Source organism: Lepus europaeus, chromosome 10 (genome assembly GCF_033115175.1).
Source record: "Lepus europaeus isolate LE1 chromosome 10, mLepTim1.pri, whole genome shotgun sequence".
Taxonomy (NCBI): Eukaryota; Metazoa; Chordata; class Mammalia; order Lagomorpha; family Leporidae; genus Lepus; species Lepus europaeus.
In genome coordinates this window covers 86325362-86350252 of record NC_084836.1, presented here as the reverse complement: position 1 = coordinate 86350252, position 24891 = coordinate 86325362, and the positions used below count along the sequence as shown (strand labels likewise).

Sequence of the window (24891 nt, the reverse complement as noted above, 5' to 3'; positions counted from 1 at the left end):
ATGTCAATGTTATGATTATCCTTGGTATATAACAATCTACTAATTGATTGCTGTTTAGAATAAGCATTCTGTTCAATCCTTGTAAGGAAAGCTTAATTTTGTAATGAGAAGGATTGTCACATTCATACTTTTGTTTTTTTTCAATTAACTCTGTTTACAATGCATTTTTAAAACATTTGTTCATTTCTGCCTTATTTACTAGGCATTTATAGAATGATTACAGTAAGATAAATGTTGTTTTGATATTTAAGAAAATAATTTCTAACATATGTTGAGCACTTAATATATGCTGCTAAGTGCATTATTTAATTGTCTTTTTAAATCCTCAGTCCTATGCTAGGAGATAGCCCTTTCTGTTGATGGGGTTACCGAGTAAAAGAAATGAATTAATTGTAATCCTTGTATTTATAAAACAGACTTTTGTAAGATATAATATCAAATTGCTCCAGAGGGATTTAGAGAAGGTATCACAAAAGAAATCACATTTGATGTGCATTTTTTAAAATTTATTTGACAGATAGAGTTAGACAGTGAGAGAGAGAGACAGAATAGTCTTCCTATTTCTGTTGGTTCACCCCTCAAATGGCTGATACGGCTGGCACTCGCTGATCTGAAGCCAGAAGCCAGGTGCTTCCTCTCAGTCTCCTATGCAGGTGCAGGGCCCAAGCACTTGGGCCATTCTCCACTGCCTTCTCGGGCCACAGAAGAGAGCTGGACTGGAAGAGGAGCAACTGAAACTAGAACCCAGTGCCCATATGGGATGCTGGCGCTGCAGGCGGAGGATTAACCTAGTGAGCCACGGCGCCGAACCTTGTTGTGCATTTTAAGTAATAAAAGTTTGCTGAAGGAATGAAGACAGAAAGACTTTATACCAGTTGTGAAATTATGAAAGGCCCTGGTATTTGGTGGTCCATGTAGGTTAACCATCTCCAGGAGACTCAAAGATTGCTCTGTGTGTTGTGTATGTGTGCAGATAGGAGTGTAATTTTCATTGTGAACATTGAAAATATGTGAGTGTAGGGTGTGTGCATATATGTATGTGTCTGTGGTTTGTGTCTGGGCAGTGCAAGATCTAGAAGGATGGGATTCCGAGTTAGAAGAGGTAGATTGAACCTCACAATAAACAGTATCAATAAGATGCTAGAGATGAGGGGCTAGTGTTGTGGTATAGCAGGTAAAGCACCAGTTCAAGTCCCAGCTGCTCCACTTCCCATTCAGCTTCCTGCTAATATGCCTGGGAAAGCAGTGGAAGATGGCCCAAGTCCTTGGACCCCCGCACCCACGTGGGAGACCCGAAGAAGCTCCTGGTTCCTGGCTTCGGACTTGGCCTAGCTGGCCACTGCGGCCAGGAGGAAGCACCTGGCTCCTGGCTTCGAATTGGTGTGGCGTGCCGGCCGTAGCGGCCATTTGGGGGCTGAACCAATGGAAAAAGGAAGAACTTTCTCTCTGTCTCTCTCTCTCTCACTGTCGTCTTAACTCTGCCTGTCAAAAAAAAAAAAAAAAGAGGGAGAGAGAGGAGTGGAATAGTGAGGACTCTTATTTTATTTTTATTTTTTGAGATTTATTTATTTAATTGAAAGTCAGAGTTACACAGAGAGAGGAGAGGCAAATAGAGAGAGAGGTCTTCCATCCACTGGTTCACACCCCAGTTGGCCCCAATGGCTGGAGCTGTGCTGATCCGAAGCCAGGAGCCAGGAACTTCTTCTGGGTCTCCCATGCGGGTGCAAGAGGCTCAAGGACTTGGGCCATCCTCTACTGCTTTCCCAAGCCACAGCAGAGAGCTGGATAGGAAGTGGAGCAGCCAGGACTCAAACTGGCGCCCATATGGAGTACCGGCACTGGAGGCGGCGGCTTTACCTGCTATGCCACAGCGCCGGCCTCAGAAATAGTGAGGACTCTTGAGATACTAGTTATGTATTCTTACTTTGGATAAATGGTAATGAGGACCAAAAACAATTTATGAACTTATGTGCATTTATTGGTATGTATTTCAAAAAAATGTTAAATACTAACAGAGTTTTCGATGTTTTCGTACATAGTCTTAATTCCCTTAAAACTCTTCATCTCATTTCTTTTTTAAAAGATTTATTTTATTTATTTGAAAGATAGAGTTACAGAGAGGAAGAGGGATAGAGAGAGAGAGAGATGTTGCATCCAGTGGTTTACTCCCCAAATGGCTACAACAGCTGGGACTAGGCCAGGCTGAAACCAGAGCCAGGAGCTTCCTGTAGGTCTCCTACATGGATATAGGGGTCCAAGGACTTGGGCCATCTTCTGCTGCTTTCCCAGGCTCATTAGCAGAGAGCTGGATGGGAAGTGGAGCAGCCAGATCTCAAACTGACACCCATATGGGATGCAGGCCTCACAGATGGTGGCTTAATCCATTATGCCACAAAGCCAGCCCCTTCATTTCATTTTTTTAAAAAGAAGTTTTGAATTTGTAGATCAATTTGAATAAAAACATGAGTCTTGTCTCTATATAAATGCATATTTTTAAAGTATTTTAGAAGTTATAAGATTAGCAACTTTAGAATAGCTGAATTGAAGCAGTTGCTGGATTTGTCATATATCCTTTTGGAATTAATTTCTCTACTTTAAATATTATCAATTAGAAATCTTATTTCTTCATAAAAACAAATTATTGATGATAAACAAATTAAAATTAAAGTCTAGAGGTGGAAAAAAATGTGTTACTATTTAAGTTCTTTTAACACTTTCTAAATTCTGTTAATATACAACCTAATGCTATCGAGTCTTGATTACTGAAAACTAGTTAGTTTGCAGATTGTGTAGGGGCATATATTTATTACCTTTTCTATAATTCACTGTTTTCCCTTCTATTTCTTTTTCTAAGTAGTTACTCTCAAAATGCTTCAGGTGTGGATAAGAATGAAGTTGAATATGTGTTTTAATATAAAGTGAACATTTCTTAATAAAATGATGAAGGAATTAAAACAAATTTGATAGTCTGATCCTCTCTATTTAGTTGATCTATTCTATTTTGTTGCTCATTAATGTATGAAGTCAGACCTTGCTCACTGCCCACACAGTCAGTGGCAGAGTCATTACCAATTGATTGTGGATTGAATCAGTTAGATAGGCTGATGGCATAATTGAGAGCATCAATATCTTGGGTGCTCTGGAGGAGGTAGGGGGTATTGATTATTAGACAATCAGAGTTAAAGACAAAATAATACTATTTCAGTGGTAACTCACGTCCAGAGAATTGGGAATTGAGAATGGGATAGTTCAGACTGAACAGGGTTTGGCTGCTGGAAATGCCTGTCAGGTAGCATTAATGAAAAGGGAAAAGGGTTCAGATATACAAGGGAGAAAGCATGGTCATGAAAGGAAGCAAATACGAGGCCTTGAGATTCCAAGGAGTTTACTCAAATTTCAAAGTGTCTTGTGATGTCTCCCTGTGCACTGGGAGCAATGAGCTCATCAAGTGTTTTCTGAGAAAATAAGTCATTGTGGTCTGCTTCTGGCAAGTTCTGTAGCCAGCACTGCACTCATTGAGTAGCAGGTAAGCTGTTAACCATGTTCTGAAAATTTAAAATTATAAAGATTGACAGTAAACACAAGGCTTTGATGTGTCCATTCAGATTTGTAAGAATTTGTCTAAACTTTTATCACACAAATTTTGATAGATCTAATTCTCTCCAGGGCTACTTTTATTTTTGGAAAAAAAAAAAAAAAAGAGTTTTCAGAATGCTTTATACTATCCTTCCCCTTTCCCTAATATTTATTCTATATAATCTGACACTATTATCATTAAAACAAAATGTATTTATTTGAATTTTTGTTGGAGGATTGAATTCTCATTTAATATTTGAATTATCAAGATTAATTTAAAACAATATTTGATGTTTGATAATGAAAGGTCAAGCCAGACTAATGTGATAATGCAGGAAACTTTTTTGCTGTTCATGTTCTTATTGAAATCCAAGACCTAAAGCCAGGGGCAGGAAGGCATCAAGTGACCCTCATTGTAAAAAGAACTTACACAAACTGGTGATTAAAATTTCTTCCAGTTAATTTAAATGCCTCCCAAACAGGCTCTGCTGTTTCCTGTAGGCCACCCTCATGACTGTGGTCGCAGGTTGGGATCCTGGAAAGCCGACACTGAGACAGAGATTAGCATGCAGGATATTAGTTAGGAAGTATACATGGCGTAAAAATGTGTGGAGGAATGAGGAAGGAAACAAAACATGTTGAACATATAGGAAGGCAAGGTGGCCCTTCTGACTTGGGGCAGGGGCTAGGTCTTTCTGTCTCCAAGAGTGTTAATCACTGGGCAGAGGACCAGAATTTATATCCCCAAGTTGGGTATAAGCCACTTATCTAGCAAGGTAGCTCTTTCTTGCCAGGAAGACTCTTAGGCCTGAGGCGCCCCTCCCACACCAAGGGATGGCAGGTGGGCACCAGTAATGGGAATCTTGTCACAACAAGCACCAGTCCAGGAAAAGCTTTCCATCTTCCACGGGCAGACAGCATCCTGCCTGGAAAAAATTTTGGCCTCTGCAAGCATGTCTCCCCCACCTTCCCCCGACTAAGAGAAGTTAAGAATGGTGGGAGGGGTTGCCAGAGAGGGGATCCCTACCACAATAAGTTGCAGGCATTAGAAGCTCTCTTCATCCTGTCAGGCCAGAGACTTCGTTTTCCCTACCCAGAGGCATCAGGAAGCTCAATTTAGGGAAATTCCTTCTGCTCCTGCAGGCGGCACCAGGCAAAACCCCTGGGAGCTCCACCTATTCCAGATCCACCAAGACGACCAAAATGAGACCACAGGGGCTCTGAAAATTAATCTGCTACTGAAACTACATTCCACTAAAGTAGACCAGGACCTGTGGACCAAACCTGAGCAGAGTCACAGATTTCAGTAGGACCCAGAATCTCCTACTTTGAACAGAAACTCAAGAACATGTGGGACAAAAACAAAAGCTCTCAGAAATTGAGGAGAAAAAGAGTATTTGAAGAAATATTGACTGACATCATCACAAATTTGGTGAAAGGTATAAAACAACAATCCATGAGGAGAACCCAAATTAAGATATCCCAGGTAGGGAAATCCAAAGAAATCCATGCCAGAACACACCATAATTAGACTTCTGGAGACAAAGGGTAAAGAGAAACAGAAAATTCCCTATAGGGAAACACTGTTCAAAGGACAACACAGTCCTTAGTTGGAATCCTTTCTAGCAGCTGGAAAAGAGCTGCCTTGTTCCAGATAATTGATAGGTGGAGCAGCAGAGGATCTCTCTCTGTCTCTCCCTCTCTCCCTTCACTCTGCCTTTCAAATAAATAAATTAAATCTTAAAAAAACCATCATGAGTCCGATATTTAAATATTATATGCATGTAATACCATAAAAATAATTTATAACAAATAGATTAGTTTATTCTAGTTATCTAATTTAATGTGCCTATTTTACTTACCTAGTACTTATCCCAAAGCAGCCACACCTAGTGGTTGCTTAACACACAATTGTTAAATAATTAAGTTGCATTGTATATATTTTTTTAATTTATATTTGTCAGGTAGAGTTATAGACAGTGAGAAAGAGACAGTGAGAAAGGTCTTCCTTCAGCTGGTTCACTCCCATAATGGCCACTACGGCCGGTGCTACGCCTATCCGAAGCTAGGAGCCAGGTGCTTCCTCCTGGTCTCCCATGTGGGTGCAGGGGCCAAGCACCTGGGCCATCCTCTGCTGCACTCCCGGGCCACAGCAGAGAGCTGGACTGGAAGAGGAGCAACCGGGACTCGTACCCAGCGCCCCAATCAGGACTAGAACCCGGAGTGCCGGTGCTGCAGGTGGAGAATTAGCCAAGTGAGCCATGGCACCGGTCCACATTGTATATTTTTATAAGTAATAAAACACTGAGGCATAGGATTTGGGCTTCTGAGACTTGGGCATCAGAGAGGCTGCCCAAAATTATATAACTAATTACTGGTGAAATTGAGGTTACACTTTTTTGGTAGACAACAAATCCATAGAGTCTAGAATACCACATATAAATTATCTTATTAAGTGTTTCTGCTTCTATTTTATTTCTGATATTTGGATGTCTCAGAGTGACAAGAACTACAACTATTTTCAGTTTTACTTAGTTATCCCATAAGATTTACTAAATAATAATTTGGAAAATCCTCTGTAATCAGTAATCAGCTTCTCACCAATGCTAATACTTTTGTCTGAGATTAATATCAGTGCTCTTCAATGCACCAGAATAAAACTAATCTCTATTACAGAATCCACAGCTGGTCTGATGGAACTATAATAATGAAAGTAATCGGTATTTTTTGATATCTACAAGATGTAAATCATAATTTGTCTCCTGTGCACATAAAAATATAGTTTTTTGGTAAACAAATAAATGATATTGGTAAAGTTGTATTTTTTGTTTTCAGAGGAGTTTCTTATAATTGATATAAATATAGTAATGTATTTATCATATCTTTGAACAGTGTAAAATTCCATTTTTTATTAATAGAAGACAACTGCAAATTGAAATAGAATTATTAAATATATGTTAAAGAAGAGAAAAAATATTATAACTTTTGTTATGTCAAGTATGAAAAAGACTTTTGATAGACCTGAATTCAGTGATAAGAAGTCTAGTAATAGAAAACTCAGCACAAATGAGGCATATACTGACTTTCATTTTGTGTAATTCACTGTAAACACATAAATTCTTAGGTTAGCCAGTTTGCATTTACTTGGTGGAAGCTGAACCTTAGTATAATATTTATTATTGTTTGATAAGTTTAAACTTAACTCAGTGCTCAAGCCTTGATATTTAAAAAAATTATTTCATTAATAGAAGTGCATACATAATTGTTCACATTGCCTAAAACAATATAAGTATTGAGAATTTTCTTCTTTTTAATGTTAATTTTTGGATGTTATCAGAATATTAAATATAATGTTTCAAAGGAGTTTTTCTTTTATAGATAATTTCAAATTCTATTACTTGTAATTTACTGATTTTAATAATAATGTTAGTAAATCACAGGAAAAAATATAACTAAAATAATTTTTATCATTTTAGGTATAAAACTATCTAATTTGGACAATTTAATTGAAAAAACTAATAATATTACCTTGGACATTGCCATTATTCTATTACATTGCCTATCATTGACATTAGATATTCATCTGTTTTGAACAATTTAGGAAAAATGAAATAATTCATTAAGAGAGAGTCTGCCATACTTGAAGTGACATTGAGTTGGTATTAGATGAAGGTGCTCAAGTAGGATGAAATAATTACCCAGTGTATGACTTGGACAAGCAAATTAGCCTTACTGTCTTCATTTTTAGTAAAATGCATATGTTACTTTACAAGGTTGTTTGGAGAGTGACTGATACAGTACAGAATTGCCTGGTAAATAGTAGATGTTTAGAAAATTATCATCTCAGTGTATTTGTATATTTCTGTTTGGATTTTGGTAATGGCTATATTTTCTAATTTTATAAGCTTATTAAAGTATATGACAAGTTGTCCACTGGCTTGATGATTCAGAGTATGACTTTCTGATAGAAATGAATCATGCAGGAGCTCATTTTTAACATTTTTTATATAATTTGGCCATGTCACAAGTCAAATTTAGTACGAGTAGTTGGATCAGAACTGCTTGATGATCCAATTATTGTGTTAGGGTTAATGAGCAAGGGTGAGGAACCAAGACAGCTCCTCCATGAGCCAAGCACACTTTAGTTGCATAACAAGACTTTTAACAAACTTAAAGTAGAATATTGCTTTAAAATGGTATGTTTGGATTGGAAAAAGGAAAAAAAAACGTGTACTATTGTGTTTTCTTTATCATTAAGATAGAATTGACACTGCTAGAGAAAATCTTCATGTATTACAGTGGTTAAAAGGAAGAAATACACACACACAAAAAAACAGAGACATGAGTTATGTATCTTCTTCTTTAATTGTTACTGTGTTAGATTTTGTAGAGTTTGTGGAATATGCCTCTTCTTAGGGGAGGTACTTAAAAGTATGAGCCTGGAGTACCATTCATGTCTTCAAATTCTGGGTCTGACCTTTGGTTTTGGTCATGTTAGTCAACCAGTGTCTCCATTTTTTTGATCTATAAAATGGGAATAATAAATACTATACAATCTGTCTTCTTGTTGGGACTAATTGAACTAGTAATATGTCTGGCCTCTAATAAAAATTAAATAAATATAAACTTTTTATTTTTTTAGGAATCAGTGTATAATTTTTTATTTTTATTTATTTGAAGGAGAGAGACAGAATTTAGAATTCTGAATTTATTTTTTCACTGAAAACTCTTTTGTAACTGGCCACTTGGTTTTAGAATATAATTGGTGGTGCCCTTTGTGTATATTGACTATATTGTTGTTTAAATCAATGTTTATGTTTTTATCAGTCAATCTACTCACCACGTATGAGTGTATTTCCATATGAAAATCTGAACTTAGTTCCCCAAGTTTGCATAAATGAAATCTACTATATTATTTACATAAAATTAGGTCTATCTATGTTTTGTTGGTGATTGCCCTAGGACTATTCAGTTCTAAGGTATTAAAAACGAGCAATATTAGTGGTAATACTGATTACTAACATTTATTAAGCATCCGTTATGTAGCAGGAACTGAGCTAGTCGCTACCTTATTATTCTCCATACCTGTGATGTAAGTTTTATTTTCTTTTTACAGATGAACAAAATGAAGCACCACGAGGAAAGCTGAAGTGCTTCAGGTTACGCAATGAGTAAATAACAAAGCTAAGATTCACGCCCAAGCTTGTCAGACTATATAACTGACATCATTCTACAATGCCATGTGGTGTGGCCACCTATGCCTGGCCACATTTTACCAGGTGTTAGTGATAATATTGGTTTATCTATTTTAAGTTATGAGCAATTTTAGAGAGGTACTAGACCCTACTCTACATACTTAATGGTATTTAGATATGTAAATTAGGATAGTTGGATGCCAAAGCACTTAAAATAACTTTCTAGATCATTTCCATTTCCAAACAGTGGTAAATGAAGATGCCAAATAAACCATGTAGTGAAGTTGATAAGAAATTGCCTGTTATGTTCTTCCTTCCTGATGCTGAGGAGGGGGATAGAGGAAGAGAAATTGATAGAGTTCTGCCATCCGCTGGGTCATTCCCCAGATGGTAGCAATGGCAAGGACTGTGCCAGGCTGAAGCCAGGCCCCAGGAGTAATTACCTGATGATTATTTTTAACTATTGTCTTCCATCCTTTTTCAGCCTTCTCCACTTCTCACATAAAAGCAGTCATGCCTAATAGGCTGTTTAGCACACATGAAGGTACTTAATGGCAAACTTTAGGTGAATAGGAATAGGAAAGTCAGATTTATCATGGGAACAAGATACTTAGCCTTGAAATTCTTATTGATCTGAAACATTCTTACATCTCTTTGTGTTTTTTTTTTTGATAAATTTTCTATACATTTCTAATAAGTTAATATTTTCTGAACTTCTTTAACCTTAAGCTTCTGAAGTATACTTTGAATTTGTAAGGAATTTAATTAGAAAGTACTGGGAATTTTCTTGCTCTAATCCTTTCTAGTTAAGTTTTTAGTTTGCTTTGAAGTTCAAGTCCTTCATGGTTTGTATCTAGTAAACATGAAAAGGAAGTAAGAGTCTCACCATTAGTTGAGATGGCTTTATTATTTTTGAATTTAAATCAGAGCATTTTAAAATGTATGTATTTGACATCAAGCAGAAACTCAGCATCTTTTCAAGTAAAAAACTTTTCACTGATTAGTATTTAAATCTCTTTTTGTTTAAATCAGAAGCAGCCCCACTATCTAAACTTCATTTTGGGTACTGAAACATTTTAATTCAAATCAGTTATTGACACACATAAAACAATAGAAATGGTTTGGGCTTTCCCTAGCATATACCTAGTGAAAGTTTTGCTAATTTTGATTTATTTTCATGTACACATTTTAGTAATTGTATTAAATTCTTAAATTTGGGGGCTGACACTGTGGCATAGTGGGCTGAAACTCTTGCCTGTGGTGCCGGCACCCCACATGGGCACCAGTTCTAGTCCTGGCTGCTCCTTTTCCGATCCAGCTCTCTACTATGGCCTGGGAAACCAGTGGAAGATGGCCAAGTCCTTGGGGTCCTGCACCTGTGTGGGAGAACCAATGTTCTCTGTGAAACAAATATTCAAAATAACTGAAAAGAGGAAAGAGCTCATTTTAATATGAAAAATATTCTCATCTATTATTGGTATGGGCTTTTACATTTATTTTTAAATTGACTTCATCCAAAAGACAGAATTAAAAACATTATCTGAAGATGGCCTTGTTTCTCACTCTCTGTTGTGCGAAAGTCAAGTTTCTTTCCCAGATTCTGAGGAGGGCCCAAAGCAGAACATCTCAGAGCAGAGACAGAGAACTATGGTTCTCCAAGATGACCATGATCCCACACTACAGTGAGAAGCAAGCTTAGAGCTTTGTCTGAATACTTTTAATAGTTTTCTATTAACTTCTAATGTGGTTTCCAGAGGTGACACTGTAATCAAGGTCATTTAATGCGGAGCTTACATGTTGAGTTTCTACATGTACCAGGTACCGTGGAATGCATTCATGTAGGTTATCAACTTCTTGCTCATGCCTAACCTGTAGTGTGACCACTATTTTACTAAATTACTCATTCAGAAACAGACTACAAGAGATTTATCAACTGGAGTGTAAGGAATTTTCTGAACCATGATGATAGCTCTTGAAATCGAACCTAGATCTGCTTGGCTTCCTTTGAGAACAGCCTTCCTTGGCTGTGAAATTATGTAGCCTTCTTACCTGTCCTGGAAATATTACTTTCCCTCTCTGTCGCATTCCTTTTTGTTCCATTCATCCCCTTAGCTATGTATTTTATGAATATTTATCTAGTACCTGCTCTGTGCCAACAATCATTTATGGTGCCGTTGATAACAACAAGCATGAGCTCTGCCTTTGTGGCTTTATAGCTTCATAAGTGTCCTTGAACGTGCTACCCCATGCATTTCCACTAGCTCCAAATCCTTTTCTTTTGATGTTCTTTGTGTCTCAGTCTTCCCATCTATGACTGAGAATTATTTTTTTTTTTGGCTTATTTATTTCAGGCCTAACCTAAAATAAACTTTTGAAGAAATATCACTCTTTTCTTGTTGGAAAAAAAGAAGTATTCTGTAACATTATAAGACATATTTAAAAAGGGAGTTATGTAAAACAGTTTTTTTTCTGAAAGTTGTTGTCTGGTTTTATTGAAACAAATTAGCCAGCCTCCCCAAGAATTGTTTATATAAGGGTGCAAGTTCAGGCTTATGTTTTAATCAGGCTAAAAGTGTATCATATTCCCTCAAATAAGCCTGTCTTCCATTTTCAAATTGAAAATTGGTTTGTATTCAAAACCTTTCTTGTCGAAGACAAGTTAAAACTGCTGTTCAAGTGTCTTGTATCATTACAACCACAAAGCTAATATACAGTTGAATTCACTTTTTCTCCCTATTTAGACATGCCTGCTCACTCTTTGGAAAGGCCCAGATTGGGTTACTCAAGAAATCTCATTTTTGTAACCGAGCCAGTACTATCATTATCAAAATTACAATTGATCCAGAATATAGTGTCAAGAAAGATGACACTGGTATATAGAAGCACATGCTGATTTCTCTCATTCTGCATTAGTTGTAATGCATTATATAACTGTAGGAACTGCCTGCTGCTTTAGTTTACCCTTTAATAATTAGATGATTTCTGTAGAGTGGCAATCAGCAGACTGTACACGTTGTGTTCTGTAACCAGCTTTGGACACAAACATTCTCAAGAGTACTTCAAACAGTTCATGGAAAATATGTATTATATTTTAATTATGTTTTTCCATGAAGTTCTTAAAGTACCCTTGCATATATAGACATAAATGTATACATATTTATAATTTGTGGAGAAGGTATTGTGTTATTAAACACCTAAGTTGGCATTATTATATGGTAGATTCTCCTGTATCTGATCCTAAACATGTTACTTAACATCTTTGATCCTCATTATCCTTTTGCTTTTGTGGAATGAAGAAGTTTTTCCAAAGAAATGGTTTTCCTCTCAGTTCAGTCTTCCTGGAAGTCACTGAGTACTCAGAATCTGAGCCCAGTAAGGTGAGATTGGCAGAACAGGGGCAGTTCCAGCTCCTCCTTTGTACTTCAACTGAGTAATTCTGTTTTAATTTGTTTTATTTTTTAATAATCTCAAGTAAGTCTTGCAATTCCTGATGCCTTTTCACCTATTTACCAACAGTAGGGGTCATTGTATTCTATTTTTGGCTCTGTAGTGAGTTACAGCTTATACAAACCACACAGACCCTGGAAAAATCAATGGTTCCTTTGAATTCCACAGCAAGCATGAAATGTAATGTATTAATCATGTGTTTATGCCTGTTTTCTACATGTGATGCAGTTAAGCCTATTCTTAATTTCCTCTCTTTGCCAACTTCAAAGCGGGAAATTATACAGTTGCCTGAAATCTCTGGCTTTCTGTTGATTTTGTTTAGAAGGTGTAAATCTAGTAAAGCAGGAACAGCAGCGGTCTGTTGCCAAATAGATGACTGTATTTGTCTATGTAGATTGTATTTCCACAGCTGTCCATTGAGGTGATTGCTCCCTAAGTAAAGTGGTTCTAGAGTAAAGTTTGTATTTAGGATTTTAATCTTGTAAGATTTTTTTTAGCACTTCCTACTTTTAGTTTCAAAATATAGGGAACATAATATGCACCATTCCAAAAGGTGATACTGCAGCTTTTATATCTTTGGGATAACATGTTTTGAATGAAACTGATGTTTTAGGTAGAACTCCTGGGAAAGTTTTTGCCAGCAATCATTTTACACCCCATGTGCTCCATTGTAACAAGAAAGCAGAATAAACAAACTGAACTAGGTGGTCAGGATTCTGTTAGAATGAAAACGACTATAATTTCCTTTCTAATGATGACATATAAACAAAAACCTTGCACAAATAGTTTTAATCAATGTTTAAAGATTAGTCTCCTGGACTGTTGCTTGTTTGACAGAACATTTTGGGTGGAGTGGAAATAGTGTGGGAAAACAAATGATTTCTTTGCAGATAATATAAATTACTGGGAAAGCAGAATAAAGGAATATTTCAGACACTTACCAGGCCAGTTTGGCTTATGGTCGACATAGATCACATCTCCCAGTTCCAGGTTATTTCAAAGACTGAATTATTTCAGGATCATAAACCATAAGAGCTACAAAGAATGCTAACGTACAATGTTGGCACGTTTTAAGTTAGCAGTTTTGCTTTTGGTCTTTTATGATACTGAGAAAAATTTCACTGAATGAAACACTGTCTATTCTGAGACAGCCCTAATATATGGCATGTGTGCTGCCATTTTAATGCCCTCTATCCCACTCATGACCAACATTATTAATTAATTGTGATATTCTTTCACACTGAGCCCAGATTTGGCCTCAGAATCTTTCTCAAATCAGAAGTACAGATAGTCTTTTTCAATAAATCAGTGAGAATTATTTGAAACCTGTTTTCCATCTCTGACTGATTCTGAATTTTCTGATGTAAGAAGATAAATAAGATAGTTGAAAACGACTTGTCCAAACCACCAAGCTATTTATTTAATCACTGAAGTAGAATTCAAATAGAGGTCACATGGCCCACATTTCAGTACTACACATGTTTGAGAGAACTTTGAAATCTTTAGAGGAAAGGTATGGAAGGTGTCTGATAAATTACACTTTTGTCTTGCATTATTAATACTATTATGGCATGTAGTCCATTTAGGAATTTCCAGTAATGTAAGATAACTGGTAGTATATACTAACTTTATTTTTCATGATTTGATCCACAGTTTGATTATAATCTTATTCTAAAGAAGATAAAAAAATAAACACACATGCACAGGGGGTCATTAAGATGAAGTTTCTCTGAGATGGTAGACAAAATCATTAAACTCAGATCGTGTCTTTAAGGAGCTTCTGATCTAACTGAAATGTATTGCAATTTATTGTTGATTATTAAACATAAATTACATGAGGATTAATTTTTTTTTCTTTTTTTTTTCTTTTTCTTTTTTTTTTTTTTTTGACAGGCAGAGTGGACAGTGAGAGAGAGACAGAGAGAAAGGTCTTCCTTTTGCCGTTGGTTCACCCTCCAATGGCCGCCGCGGTAGCGCGCTGCGGCCAGCGCACCGCGCTGTTCCGATGGCAGGAGCCAGGTGCTTATCCTGGTCTCCCATGGGGTGCAGGGCCACCCTCCACTGCACTCCCTGGCCACAGCAGAGAGCTGGCCTGGAAGAGGGGCAACCGGGACAGGATCGGTGCCCCGACCGGGACTAGAACCCGGTGTGCCGGCGCCGCAAGGCGGAGGATTAGCCTGTTGAGCCACGGCGCCGGCCTAGGATTAATTTTTAGACACAAAAATCATCCTTATTTCTATAAAATGGAAGAAATAATATTAACACACCAGGTCAATAAATGTTGGGTAATCAGTTATTGGAGTGCTTTTTGCTGGTAAAGTAATAATAGAAATCACAGTAAAAGTTCACTTTTTTGCCTAATTTTATGTTACTTTTCCTGAAGAAACTGTCTATATATTTTTGCTAATAACGTCAAACTTTTAAAACATTTTTAGGGGACAGAATTGTCCTTAAAATAAATTGTTCTTGAATTTGATGGATTCTTTGGAAAAATCATTATTAGGATTATAGTTACTGGAATTGTTTTGAATATGCTTAAGCAGCTTAGAGTAAGACTCTGTTACATGAATAGTAATGCATATGAAGCTATTTTAAAAGAGATTGTGTCCTATGTAGAATGCTGCAAATTTATAAAATAGTTCTGTAATGTTGTTAAAATGTTACCAGATATGCTTATGTAGACATGAGTACTCATTGCCATAAACTGTCTTGATGGTTAGCCAGGACTGGAATTTTACGTCCTATGTTTTCTCCCCTGATCCACTCACATTATTATATAGAGAAGTTGTTCTTGGTCAAATATGTAAATAAAATATCAGTTGAGACGAAATGCCATGTGGTTTGTGAAATACACATAGCTAAATTTAGGGGACTATTTGGATTATTCAAGAGACAGATTGGTAATGAAATCCCCTTCATCCATCAAGAGGTATGAAGTCATATAGAATTCTCAATGCCTGTCCTCTTATCCCTTCAACAGTTACCACTTCAGTAGTGACAAAGCTTGATTTGGGGTAGAACATTGGGTTATGGTTACCCCCTGTGCAAGTGCTATGTACTTTCTGATTGCAATGTCAGAGGGATTTGGGAACTAAGTGATAGAGTGACAGATGATTTTATGACATCCAAAGTGAAGTGTGTTTGTGGTTGATTAATAGCAGTGCTGCTGGGTCTATGTTTGTGACAAAAGCACCGAGGAAAGCTAAGAGCAGCAATTAGGCAGTCCTATACTTGGAAGATCCTATGAAACAAAATGTGATGCCCTAGATGACATATTGAAAGGCCTTCAAGGGCATTTGCTGTCCATGCATTTTCATGATATTATCTTTCATGTTGCAATGATCAGCCAGGCCATCAAATATTTAACCTCAAAGGAACTATGAGTTTGGACATTTGCTCTTCAAATGATCCATTATTTATTGATTAACTTATCAGCACTTTGAAATTTGCTTCTCTTAAATTAGGGCAATGCATTGGTCTGTGGACAATACACTAAAATTCAAATAAAGGACCTTCACATCTCTTTCCAAAATGGCTTATTTATCTTTCGTTAACTTATTTTTTCTCTACAAAGGAGAGAAAATGCAATAAGATTTTTTTATTTAATGACATGAAATAATGCCTTTGATACACAAGAACTCTACAGATTAAAGCTAAGTACAATGTATACTGAATTTTATAACAATTTGTTATTGTATGTTTAGAAAAACATTGTTGTCTTATTATGTTGTTATTATGTTTAAAAAAACATGGGTATAAAGTTATTAAATAATTTAGGAAAAACATACAATGGAAATGTCTAAAACTTTAACCTCTGAAAAGAATGCAAATGGAATTTTCTTTTACTTATTTGGTTTCTATAAATATGTGTACTGGATTAATCGGTAAATAGGTAAGAAATGGCATGAAATTATTTAACATTTATTTCCCCCAATTACAAAGTTAGTATAAAAGGTAATAAATTGTTACTGTCTAAAAGTTACTTCTTACTGCAAAATGTCTTGAGATAGTTTTGTTTGATTGTGTTTAATTTAATTTAAATTATCATTAGACTTTCTTGTTACACTCTTTTGAAATTATTAAAATTGCCTAAATAACATTGTTCTATCTCTGTATGATAAAATAGGGAACTCAGAAAATTAGTTTAGATATAGAATGGAAAATAAGAGAATTTTAATATTGGAGGGAAGTATATAATAAAAGTAGTCATTTGAACAGAAAAAGATAAAATGAAATGTTTTAGTTTTCATAACATTATAACAGTAATAAAGGCTGTTTTTCCAAAAAATATATTTTTGTTTGTAGGTCTATGTGTAAGACACATTAATATTACCAGCCTTTTCTTGAACTATTTTGACATATTATATTATACATATATTACTTAATGTCTTTTGTTTTGTTTTCTTTTAAACAGCAAATGCCAGTCTTCTTGGAGGAGGTGGTGGTAAGTTCTGAACATCACTTAATTTGAAATACATTTTTATTACTATACTAACCACAAGAGGTTACTACGTTCTGTGGCACTTTAAAGAAAATTAATTTTGCTATAGTTGTAAACCACAAAAATAGTTTTCCAGAAAATAATTTATAATAGAGATGTCTTGAGTTGGCCTAAATATTGTTTCAGTTGGTTTCAATATGTGGAATACTACTTTTCTTCATGTCTAACTTTGTATTTCTACCTTTGGCATAAGGCATAACAGCTATAAGCTCTTTACATGAACATACATTTAGCAGATGATAGAATCACTTTTAATATTAAATCTAAAATAGCAATACATTTGGAGGTCGTGGTTTCTTTTGCTTACATTCATATTGTGGCTTTCTTTGGCTTATCATGACTGTGTAGCTTGAGACCTTAATATATGTGAGTGACTTTGAAGAAAAAAAAAGGAAATTAGTATTGACATTTTGTTTTTTCTTTATTCTTGGTTAGAGGAGAAAGATAAAGAGATCAGAGTGACATGGAGAAGAGAGGTGGTCCTGTACTGGGAATTTTTGATAGTAAAATCTTGTAACTAATTATATTTTTATTGGTAGGTTAGGTACATGAAAACTTTGATAGAACAAATATTTATAATATAATAGAGAGAAAAGAGTATACAATACAAAGAATATAAGACCCAAATGTACATAAATAGGTCCGTTCGTCTGTTCTCTTTTTCTCTCTCCCTATATTGCTCTTACTTTCTCTTTTTATATTTGAGGTTGAAATAGGTAAGATTGTAAATAAATTTAGGGTTGTAAAAAATTTCTTGGCTTTCATCAGAAGGTTTCAGTATAATTTTTATTTTATTTTGAAAATAAAATTAAGGATATAACTATTATTCCTTTTTAAAGAATCAGTTGATTTTTAACAGAATTATGGAACTGGAAATAATAGAAAAGACTTTAAACTAAAAAATGCTCTTTATATCATCACATGTCAATGCATGTTATATAACAATGTATTATGAAGAGTATGGAATTTGAGTTGGACTTAAAGTTTGAAGACCATGAAGGGATTACTTGATATCTCTATATATCAGTACCCTTACCTTTAAAAAATGAGGATTAATGTTGACTACCTAAAATTTGTATTGTGAGAATTGAACAAAAATGTCTATTATATAATAGAATAGTAGGGGATTACTAATTTCTATGTATTATTTTTCTTTCCTCAATTATTTCAGCAAATATAAATCTACAGTTTTTTTTTTAAATTATATCTTGTATACTATTTTGAAGGAGGAATTTGGAGGGAAAAATTTTTTTAGGAGTTGGATTTTCAGTAATTTTTTTCTAAGTTACTTACCATGTGTGAAGAAAGGATTATTAAAATAAATTTTCCACAGAGCTTATTTTCTTAAGACACATATTAGTATTTTAGGAAAGGTGACTAATATTGTTAATAGCACAGAGGACAGGAAAAATTGAATCTAAATAAATATCTTATCAAGTTAAAATTGGCAAATTATCTAGATAATTAATTTATTGCCCTTGATTATGTCTAAAAAGTGACTTGACTAATTATATTAGTTAAAAATCACTTTAGCTGCTCATTACAGAAAAATAATAGAAGCTTAAAACTATAGAAATATATTTCTGTCTCATGTAGAAGTCGTCTAAACAGACTGGAATGGTTGTATGGTGACATTGAAGATTCGAGCTCTTATTTTCTGCTTTTACCTTCATCTGGCTTCCATACCTAGGGGGTATGAAAACTGCTGGGGCTCTTGCAAGTTTAAATAAGGGAGGCAAAATTTAAAAAATAAATAAAAGATAAAGAAGGTGGACTTCTGAAGATGAGTGTTCTTTAAGCAAGTTTCCCTGAAAACCCACATTGTCATTGAACTTTATCAGATATTCATTTGTGGTGTGCAGTCTTTTATTCTAGGAAACAACATGCTCCTGAGAAAACAAAATCAGGTTCTGTTTATTAAGCAGGAAGGCAAAAGTGGAGATTGTAAGAAACAATAAACCCATAGACCCACGTTAATGGTTATCTCTGTATTGTTCATCTGCTAGGTTTAAATATGTGTAAGCATAGTTGGTATGTATGGTATTGACTCTAGGGACTGGACTTTTTTTTTTTTAACTTTTATTTAGTAAATATAAATTTCCAAAGTACAGTTTATGGATTACAATGGCTTTTCCCCCCATAACTTCCCTCATACCAACAACCTTCCCATCTCCTGCTCCCTCTCCTATTCCATTCACATCAATATTCATTTTCAATTATCTTTATATACAGAAGATCAGTTTAGTATATATTAAGTAAAGATTTCATCAGTTTGCCCCCATACAGAACACAAAGTGCGAATTACTGTTTGAGTACTAGTCATAGCATTAATTCACATTGAACTGCACATTAAGGACAGAGATCCTACATGAGGAGTAAGTGCACAGTGACTCCTGTTGTTGACTTAACAATTGACACTCTTATTTATGGCATCAGTAATCTCCCTAGGCTCTAGTCGTGAGTTGCCAAGGCCATGAAAGCCCCCTGAGCTCGTCGACTTTGATCTTATTTCGACAAGGCCATAGTCAAAGTGGAAGTTCTTTCCTCCCTTCAGAGAAAGGTACCTCCTTCTTTGATGGCCCCATTCTTTCTACTGGAATCTCACTCACAGAGATCTTTCATTTAGATTGTGTGTTTTTTTTTTTTTTTTTTTTTTTTTTGCCGGAGTGTCTTGGCTTTCCATGCCTAAAATACTCTCATGGGCTCTTCAGCCAGATCCGAATGGCTTACGGGCTAATTCTGAGGCCATAGTGCTGTTTAGGACATCTGCCATTCAACGAGTCTGCTGTGTATCCCACTTCCCATGTTGGATCCTTCTCTCCCTTTTTTATTCTATCCGTTAGTATTAGCAGACACCAGTCTTGTTTTTGTGATCCCTTTGACTCTTAGACCTATCATTATGATCTATTGTGACCTGAAATTGATCACTTGGACTAGTGAGATGGCATTGGTACATGCAACCTTGATGGGATTGTATTGGAATCCCCTGGCACATTTCTAACTCTACCACTTGGGGCAAGTCAGCTTGAGCATGGACTGGACTTTTTCACCTTCTGGTTTTTCTAAACTATATGAAGGCCCATCATGAATTTTTAGCAATAGTATTACCTTCAGGAATGGGCCAACCAAGTTCTCTATTTACCTGAAGTATATGCTGTACTGTTCTCTTCTTTATGGTTAATTTTGCTAAATTTTCACAAGTTCTAATTTCTGAATTCTAAAATTAACTTCTGAGCACCATCATAAAGGTAAATTATAACTATTTAAGATGGTTGTAATTTCTTTCATTAAAGTAGGTCATTGACAGGTTTAAATTCATTTATGCACTTCTGGAGATGTCAAGGTTGCTTTAAAATACATGTTTGATTTTTGGAAAGCTGCATTTAAACATTACATTTAAATAATATTTTTAGCCTTCTTTGAACTGATTTTTGACCTTGTGATTCTATGACAAATCTTTTTAATCCTCTTAGTGTTATTTGCAAAGTAATAGCTAGTCATCATCCAATAAGGAACAATTGAATCAATGTAATGCTCATGGATTTAGTCAACAATTCCTCTTATTGACTTGAACTAATTCCCCTTACAAAGGTATCTAACTGGAGTGATGCTTTGATTGGCCAAACAATTTGATTAAGAAAATTTGATACCACTTTCAAAATAACAATGGGGAAATGCCATTTTTCAGGTTCTCAAATTCTATATAAATAGCACTTGAATGTGAAATGTGGACAATCATCGTATATAAAATTGTGTTATTTATAAGTGCATTATTATTATATACTTATTTTATAAAACTATATTTATTTAAATAATGAATTTTCTAGAAAATCTTAACAGTCATTTTTGAGTTCTTATAACCAGCAAATCCCCTCAGAGATTTTTCAAAATGATCACATATTATCTTCTCAGTTCTCATTTCCAAGTGAGAAAATTACTTTACATTGGTGTGAATTTTCATCTTTGGCCAGGAGATCAATCTTTCCAAGAACTTAGTGTCCCTGACTGCATTTTAATGTAATGAACATAGGTGATGTGGTCACATCTCCTCAGTCATTTCAGTTAAAATACTTGGTAAAATTGATCAGTTCTCTCTATGTGTCCTTGATGTGCTAAAGCTGATACACATCATATACTAACTTCTTAAATGAGTATATGACTGGTCTATAGTGACTGGTCTATAGTGATGGAAACCTTTACATTAAAGTTTTTAAAAAGCCTTGAAGCTTTGTTATTTATTTTGATAAACACTCATTAATATTACCAACACTATTTAGTATAACACACTCGGAAAAACATATAGACAAGTAAACTTTATTTCCTCATCCAGTCCTTGTATTATCAGGATGGCCTACATTATGCTATGGTAACAAGTAAACCTTAACATTTTAGTGGACTAATAAAATAAGGTTTATTTCACACTGACATCTCAGTGTAAGTAGGTCTCATGGCTGTACTGAAGCTCTCCTACAGAGACTCAGGCTATTTCCATACTGTGTAACTCCTCCATGTACTATGTAGCTGATAAAGATATCACAGAACAGGAAGAGGAGCTGGCGAATCCTGTGAGATTTATTTCTAGACCAGTTTTGGAAATGGCTTGTATCTCTGCAGATCAGGCAAGTAATCCTTGATCTAATTATAAAGGGGGCTGGAGAAAATGGAGTCCTTTAGCTCTTCTGAGAAGAGGAAATGGTATGGTAAATAGATCCCTGGTGTTGTCTCTGCTACAGTGCTCACAAAAGATCAGTGTTACTATTTATAATTGGTATTACTGTTATCTTAATGATTGAGGGAATGAGATTAGGGATATTTGGTAACTTTCTCAAGGTTGCATAGCTTATAAATGACAAAGCTTGAGTGATAGGACAGTGTTCTTGACTCCTGCTTCAGGATGTTTTGCCTTTGCCCTGTGATTTTTAATATACTTCTCTTCAACATTGCTTTATTTCTATATTGTATATGAGATTTGCTTCTTCCTCTTCTGTCAAAGCACCTGAATAACTTTATTAAGCAGCAGCTGCTTTGGCTGCTGCTGCTTCTTTTTTTCCTTTTTATTTATATATTTGAAAGGCAGAGAGACAGACAGGTGGACAGAGAGACACACAGAGAGCTCCTATCTGCTGGTTCATTCCCAAAGTTCTCACAACTTCCAGGGCTGGGCTAGGCAGAAGCCTAGGAGCTAGAAACTCAATTTAGGTCTCTCACATGAGTAGCAGGAAAGCAAAAACCAAAATCATCACCTGCTATCTCCCAGGGTTCACACAGGAAAGAAGCTGGAGTGGAGAGCTGGGCTGGGACTTGAAGTCAAGCAATCTGTTACGAGATATGGGCATCCCAGGCAGTGTTTTTTTTTTTTTTTAAGATTTATTTATTTATTTGAAAGTAGAGTTGCACAAAGAGGAAAGGAGAGGCAGAGAGAGAGAGAGAGAGAGAGAGAGAGAGAGAGGTGTCTTTCATCCACTGGTCCACTACCCAATTGGCCGCAATGGCTGGAGCTGAGCCGGTCCAAAGCCAGGAGCCAGGAGCCTCTTCTGGGTCTCCCACTTGGGTGCAGGGGCCCAAGGATTTGGGCCATCCTCTACTGCTTTCAGGCCATAGCAGAGAGCTGGATTGGAAGAGGAACAGCCAGGATACGAACTGGTGCCCATATGGGATGCCGGCACTGCAGGCAGCGGCTTTACCTGCTATGCCACAGTGCCGGCTCCAGCCCAGGCAGTGTCTTAAGAGCTATGCCACATACCTGGTCCACGTTAAACATTTAAAAGGTTAGTTTCTAACACAGCAGTGGGAACTTAGTGTTGGCTCTTCTACATATAATTTCGCATGACTGCCATCTTAATCATATATAAATATACATATATAAAATAGAATATATGAAACATAAATATTTGTGTCAGTAATTCTATACCTTATCCCTAGAGTGTTTCTTTGACAGATCAGTTTTTAAAACTCAAAGTGTAAGAAGTTGCAGCTAAATAAAGTTTCAGCTCCAGATTGGATGCATGGAAAGCCATTTGTCCACAGTAAGAATGAAGCGCATATTTTGTGCCTTCCTCACCTCTGAGCCTCCTCTGAGCCTCCCAATTCTCTTAGTGCTCCTCAAAGTATGCCAAAGATGGGCAAGCTTCAGTGGCCTTTATGTAAGAGCTGCCCCTCTACACTCTCTCATCTCTTGTTTGAACAGTTCTATTTGCAGAGAGAACCCCTAATGCTTGTTTGTTATTAATGCCCATTTATACATTAAGGCAGTTTTGTAAGGTGCCAAAGTGTGTGCTTGAAAAGGAGTAAGATCATAAATCATATACTGCCATACAACAGATAGCGTCAGTGCATCTCCACCCAACCCTCACTTGTTTCTACAAACAGGCACACATATGTGCACACATACATTCAACAAATATCAATTAACTACAGTGTCAGTATTAGTTATTGACTTGGTGATAAATACAGCCTTTTCCTTGTGGCTAATCATGGTCCTTGTTCAGATAAATTATCAGAATAATATTAATTCTCACATTCTTTCAAGTGTTCCAAGGATTCTCCTGGCATGGATTTTTTGAATAAAAATCATGCTTTAACATTAAGGGAATGGGCATTGGATGGCTTCTTTATTAGGCAGGAGATCTGAACAGAATTCCTTGCATAAAGAACAACATGAATGAAAGGCATTCTGAATGTGTTTAAGAAGGAATGCCTTCATAAATTACTTCGTAAACATTCATATTCAGAGTGCAGTGCCTTATTATATATCCTCCATCCACAGGATGGATTTCCCTAGGCATATATCACTCCATTGCACAAAACCCCCAAGGTAGTTATATGTCTCTTTCTAGCCTCTTGATGTGGCCACCCTCAAGCATGCTGGGAGGATTCTAAGATGCGGGTCAGCACCAAGAGACCAAGGCCAGTTAACAGGGTGTAGGGTGCTAAGGGTTGTCACTTGACATAGTTGGTCAGGCATGGCTGTAATGTAAACCATCTGGCCCAGGTGCGCCATTTGCAGTGTTGCTACTATGGGCCTTGGGGAATAGCAACGGTTTCTCAGTCCTGAAAAAGTAGCATGATAAGAGAAACCTAGGGACTCTGGCCTTTGTGCTCAGTTAGGGAGTAGAGCTGCAGGAAGGGATGTGATGTAAATCACAGAAAATAAAATTGAAATCCTGACTGCATCAGGTGGGGACTCACCCTGGGCATTACAAGTGTTAAGCCTAATAGAGGACATCAGGAGGCTCAGATGTGTAGATTGAGAGGTAAGCGAGGATTCAGGGACTAGGGGACAGGCAAGGTCTAACACAAGCTTGTTGCTGCTTTGCCTTCTCTGATGATCTCTGCATCTCTGCCTAGACACTATCACTGTAGCTGCCTACATTAGTTTCTAGTGTATGTTCACCTCATTCCACATGACCTTTTCTAGTTACCGTTCTTAGAAGTTTACTCAGCTGAACTTGTCCTTGTCATTAACCCTTCCAGATGTACTTCCTGGTAGAGGAAGGTAGAACGAGTTAAAAACCCAAGCTTTGCATTTGTCTTGACCATTCCAAGGGCATGCCTTGTTTATTCTACCTCCAACTTAGGTTACTGTGATTCCTCTACTTTAAATGGTAAAGTTGCTCATCTTGTTTACTGTGTACCTATTCCCTCTTCTAAGTGAAACTCCCATCTAAAAACACTGTTGAGGAGCTGGTCTTGTGGCTGTGACACCAGCATCCCTTATTGGTACAATCCAAGATCTGGCTGCTCCACTTCTGATCCAGCTCTCTGCTAATGCACCTGGGAAAGCAGCAGAAGATGGTCCAAGTGCTTGGACCCTTGCATCCACCTGGGAGATCCGGAAGAAGCTCCAGGCTCCTCCTGGCTTTGGCTTGGCACAGCTCTGGTTGTTGTGGCCATTTGAGGAGTGAGCCACCAGATGGAAGATTCTCTCTCTCTTTCTCTCTCTTCCTCTGTAACTCTGCCTTTCAAATACATAAAAAATGAATCTTAAAAGCAAATAAAAATACTGTTGAGGCGGCAGCCCTGTGTAGATGAAATGTTCCTTCTCATTGTAGCCATGGCTGATTGAACGTGGAAGGGTACATTCCCCAATAGGGCATTAACTTCCTGAGAGCAGAGACTTTCTTATTCAGATTTACAATGCTGGATGCTTCTGCTATATAGAGTAGATGCTGA

General features: G+C 36.4%; 1 protein-coding gene across 1 annotated transcript in view; it reads left to right on the top strand.

The window, feature by feature from the left end:
* Window positions 1–24891, top strand: part of LOC133768127 (ADP-ribose glycohydrolase MACROD2-like) — a 728541-nt gene that overhangs the window by 516596 nt on the left and 187054 nt on the right. The window contains exon 4 of the mRNA XM_062202513.1: window positions 16633–16662. Coding sequence (XP_062058497.1) covers window positions 16633–16662 — 30 coding nt within the window. The remainder of the gene's footprint in view (window positions 1–16632; window positions 16663–24891) is intronic.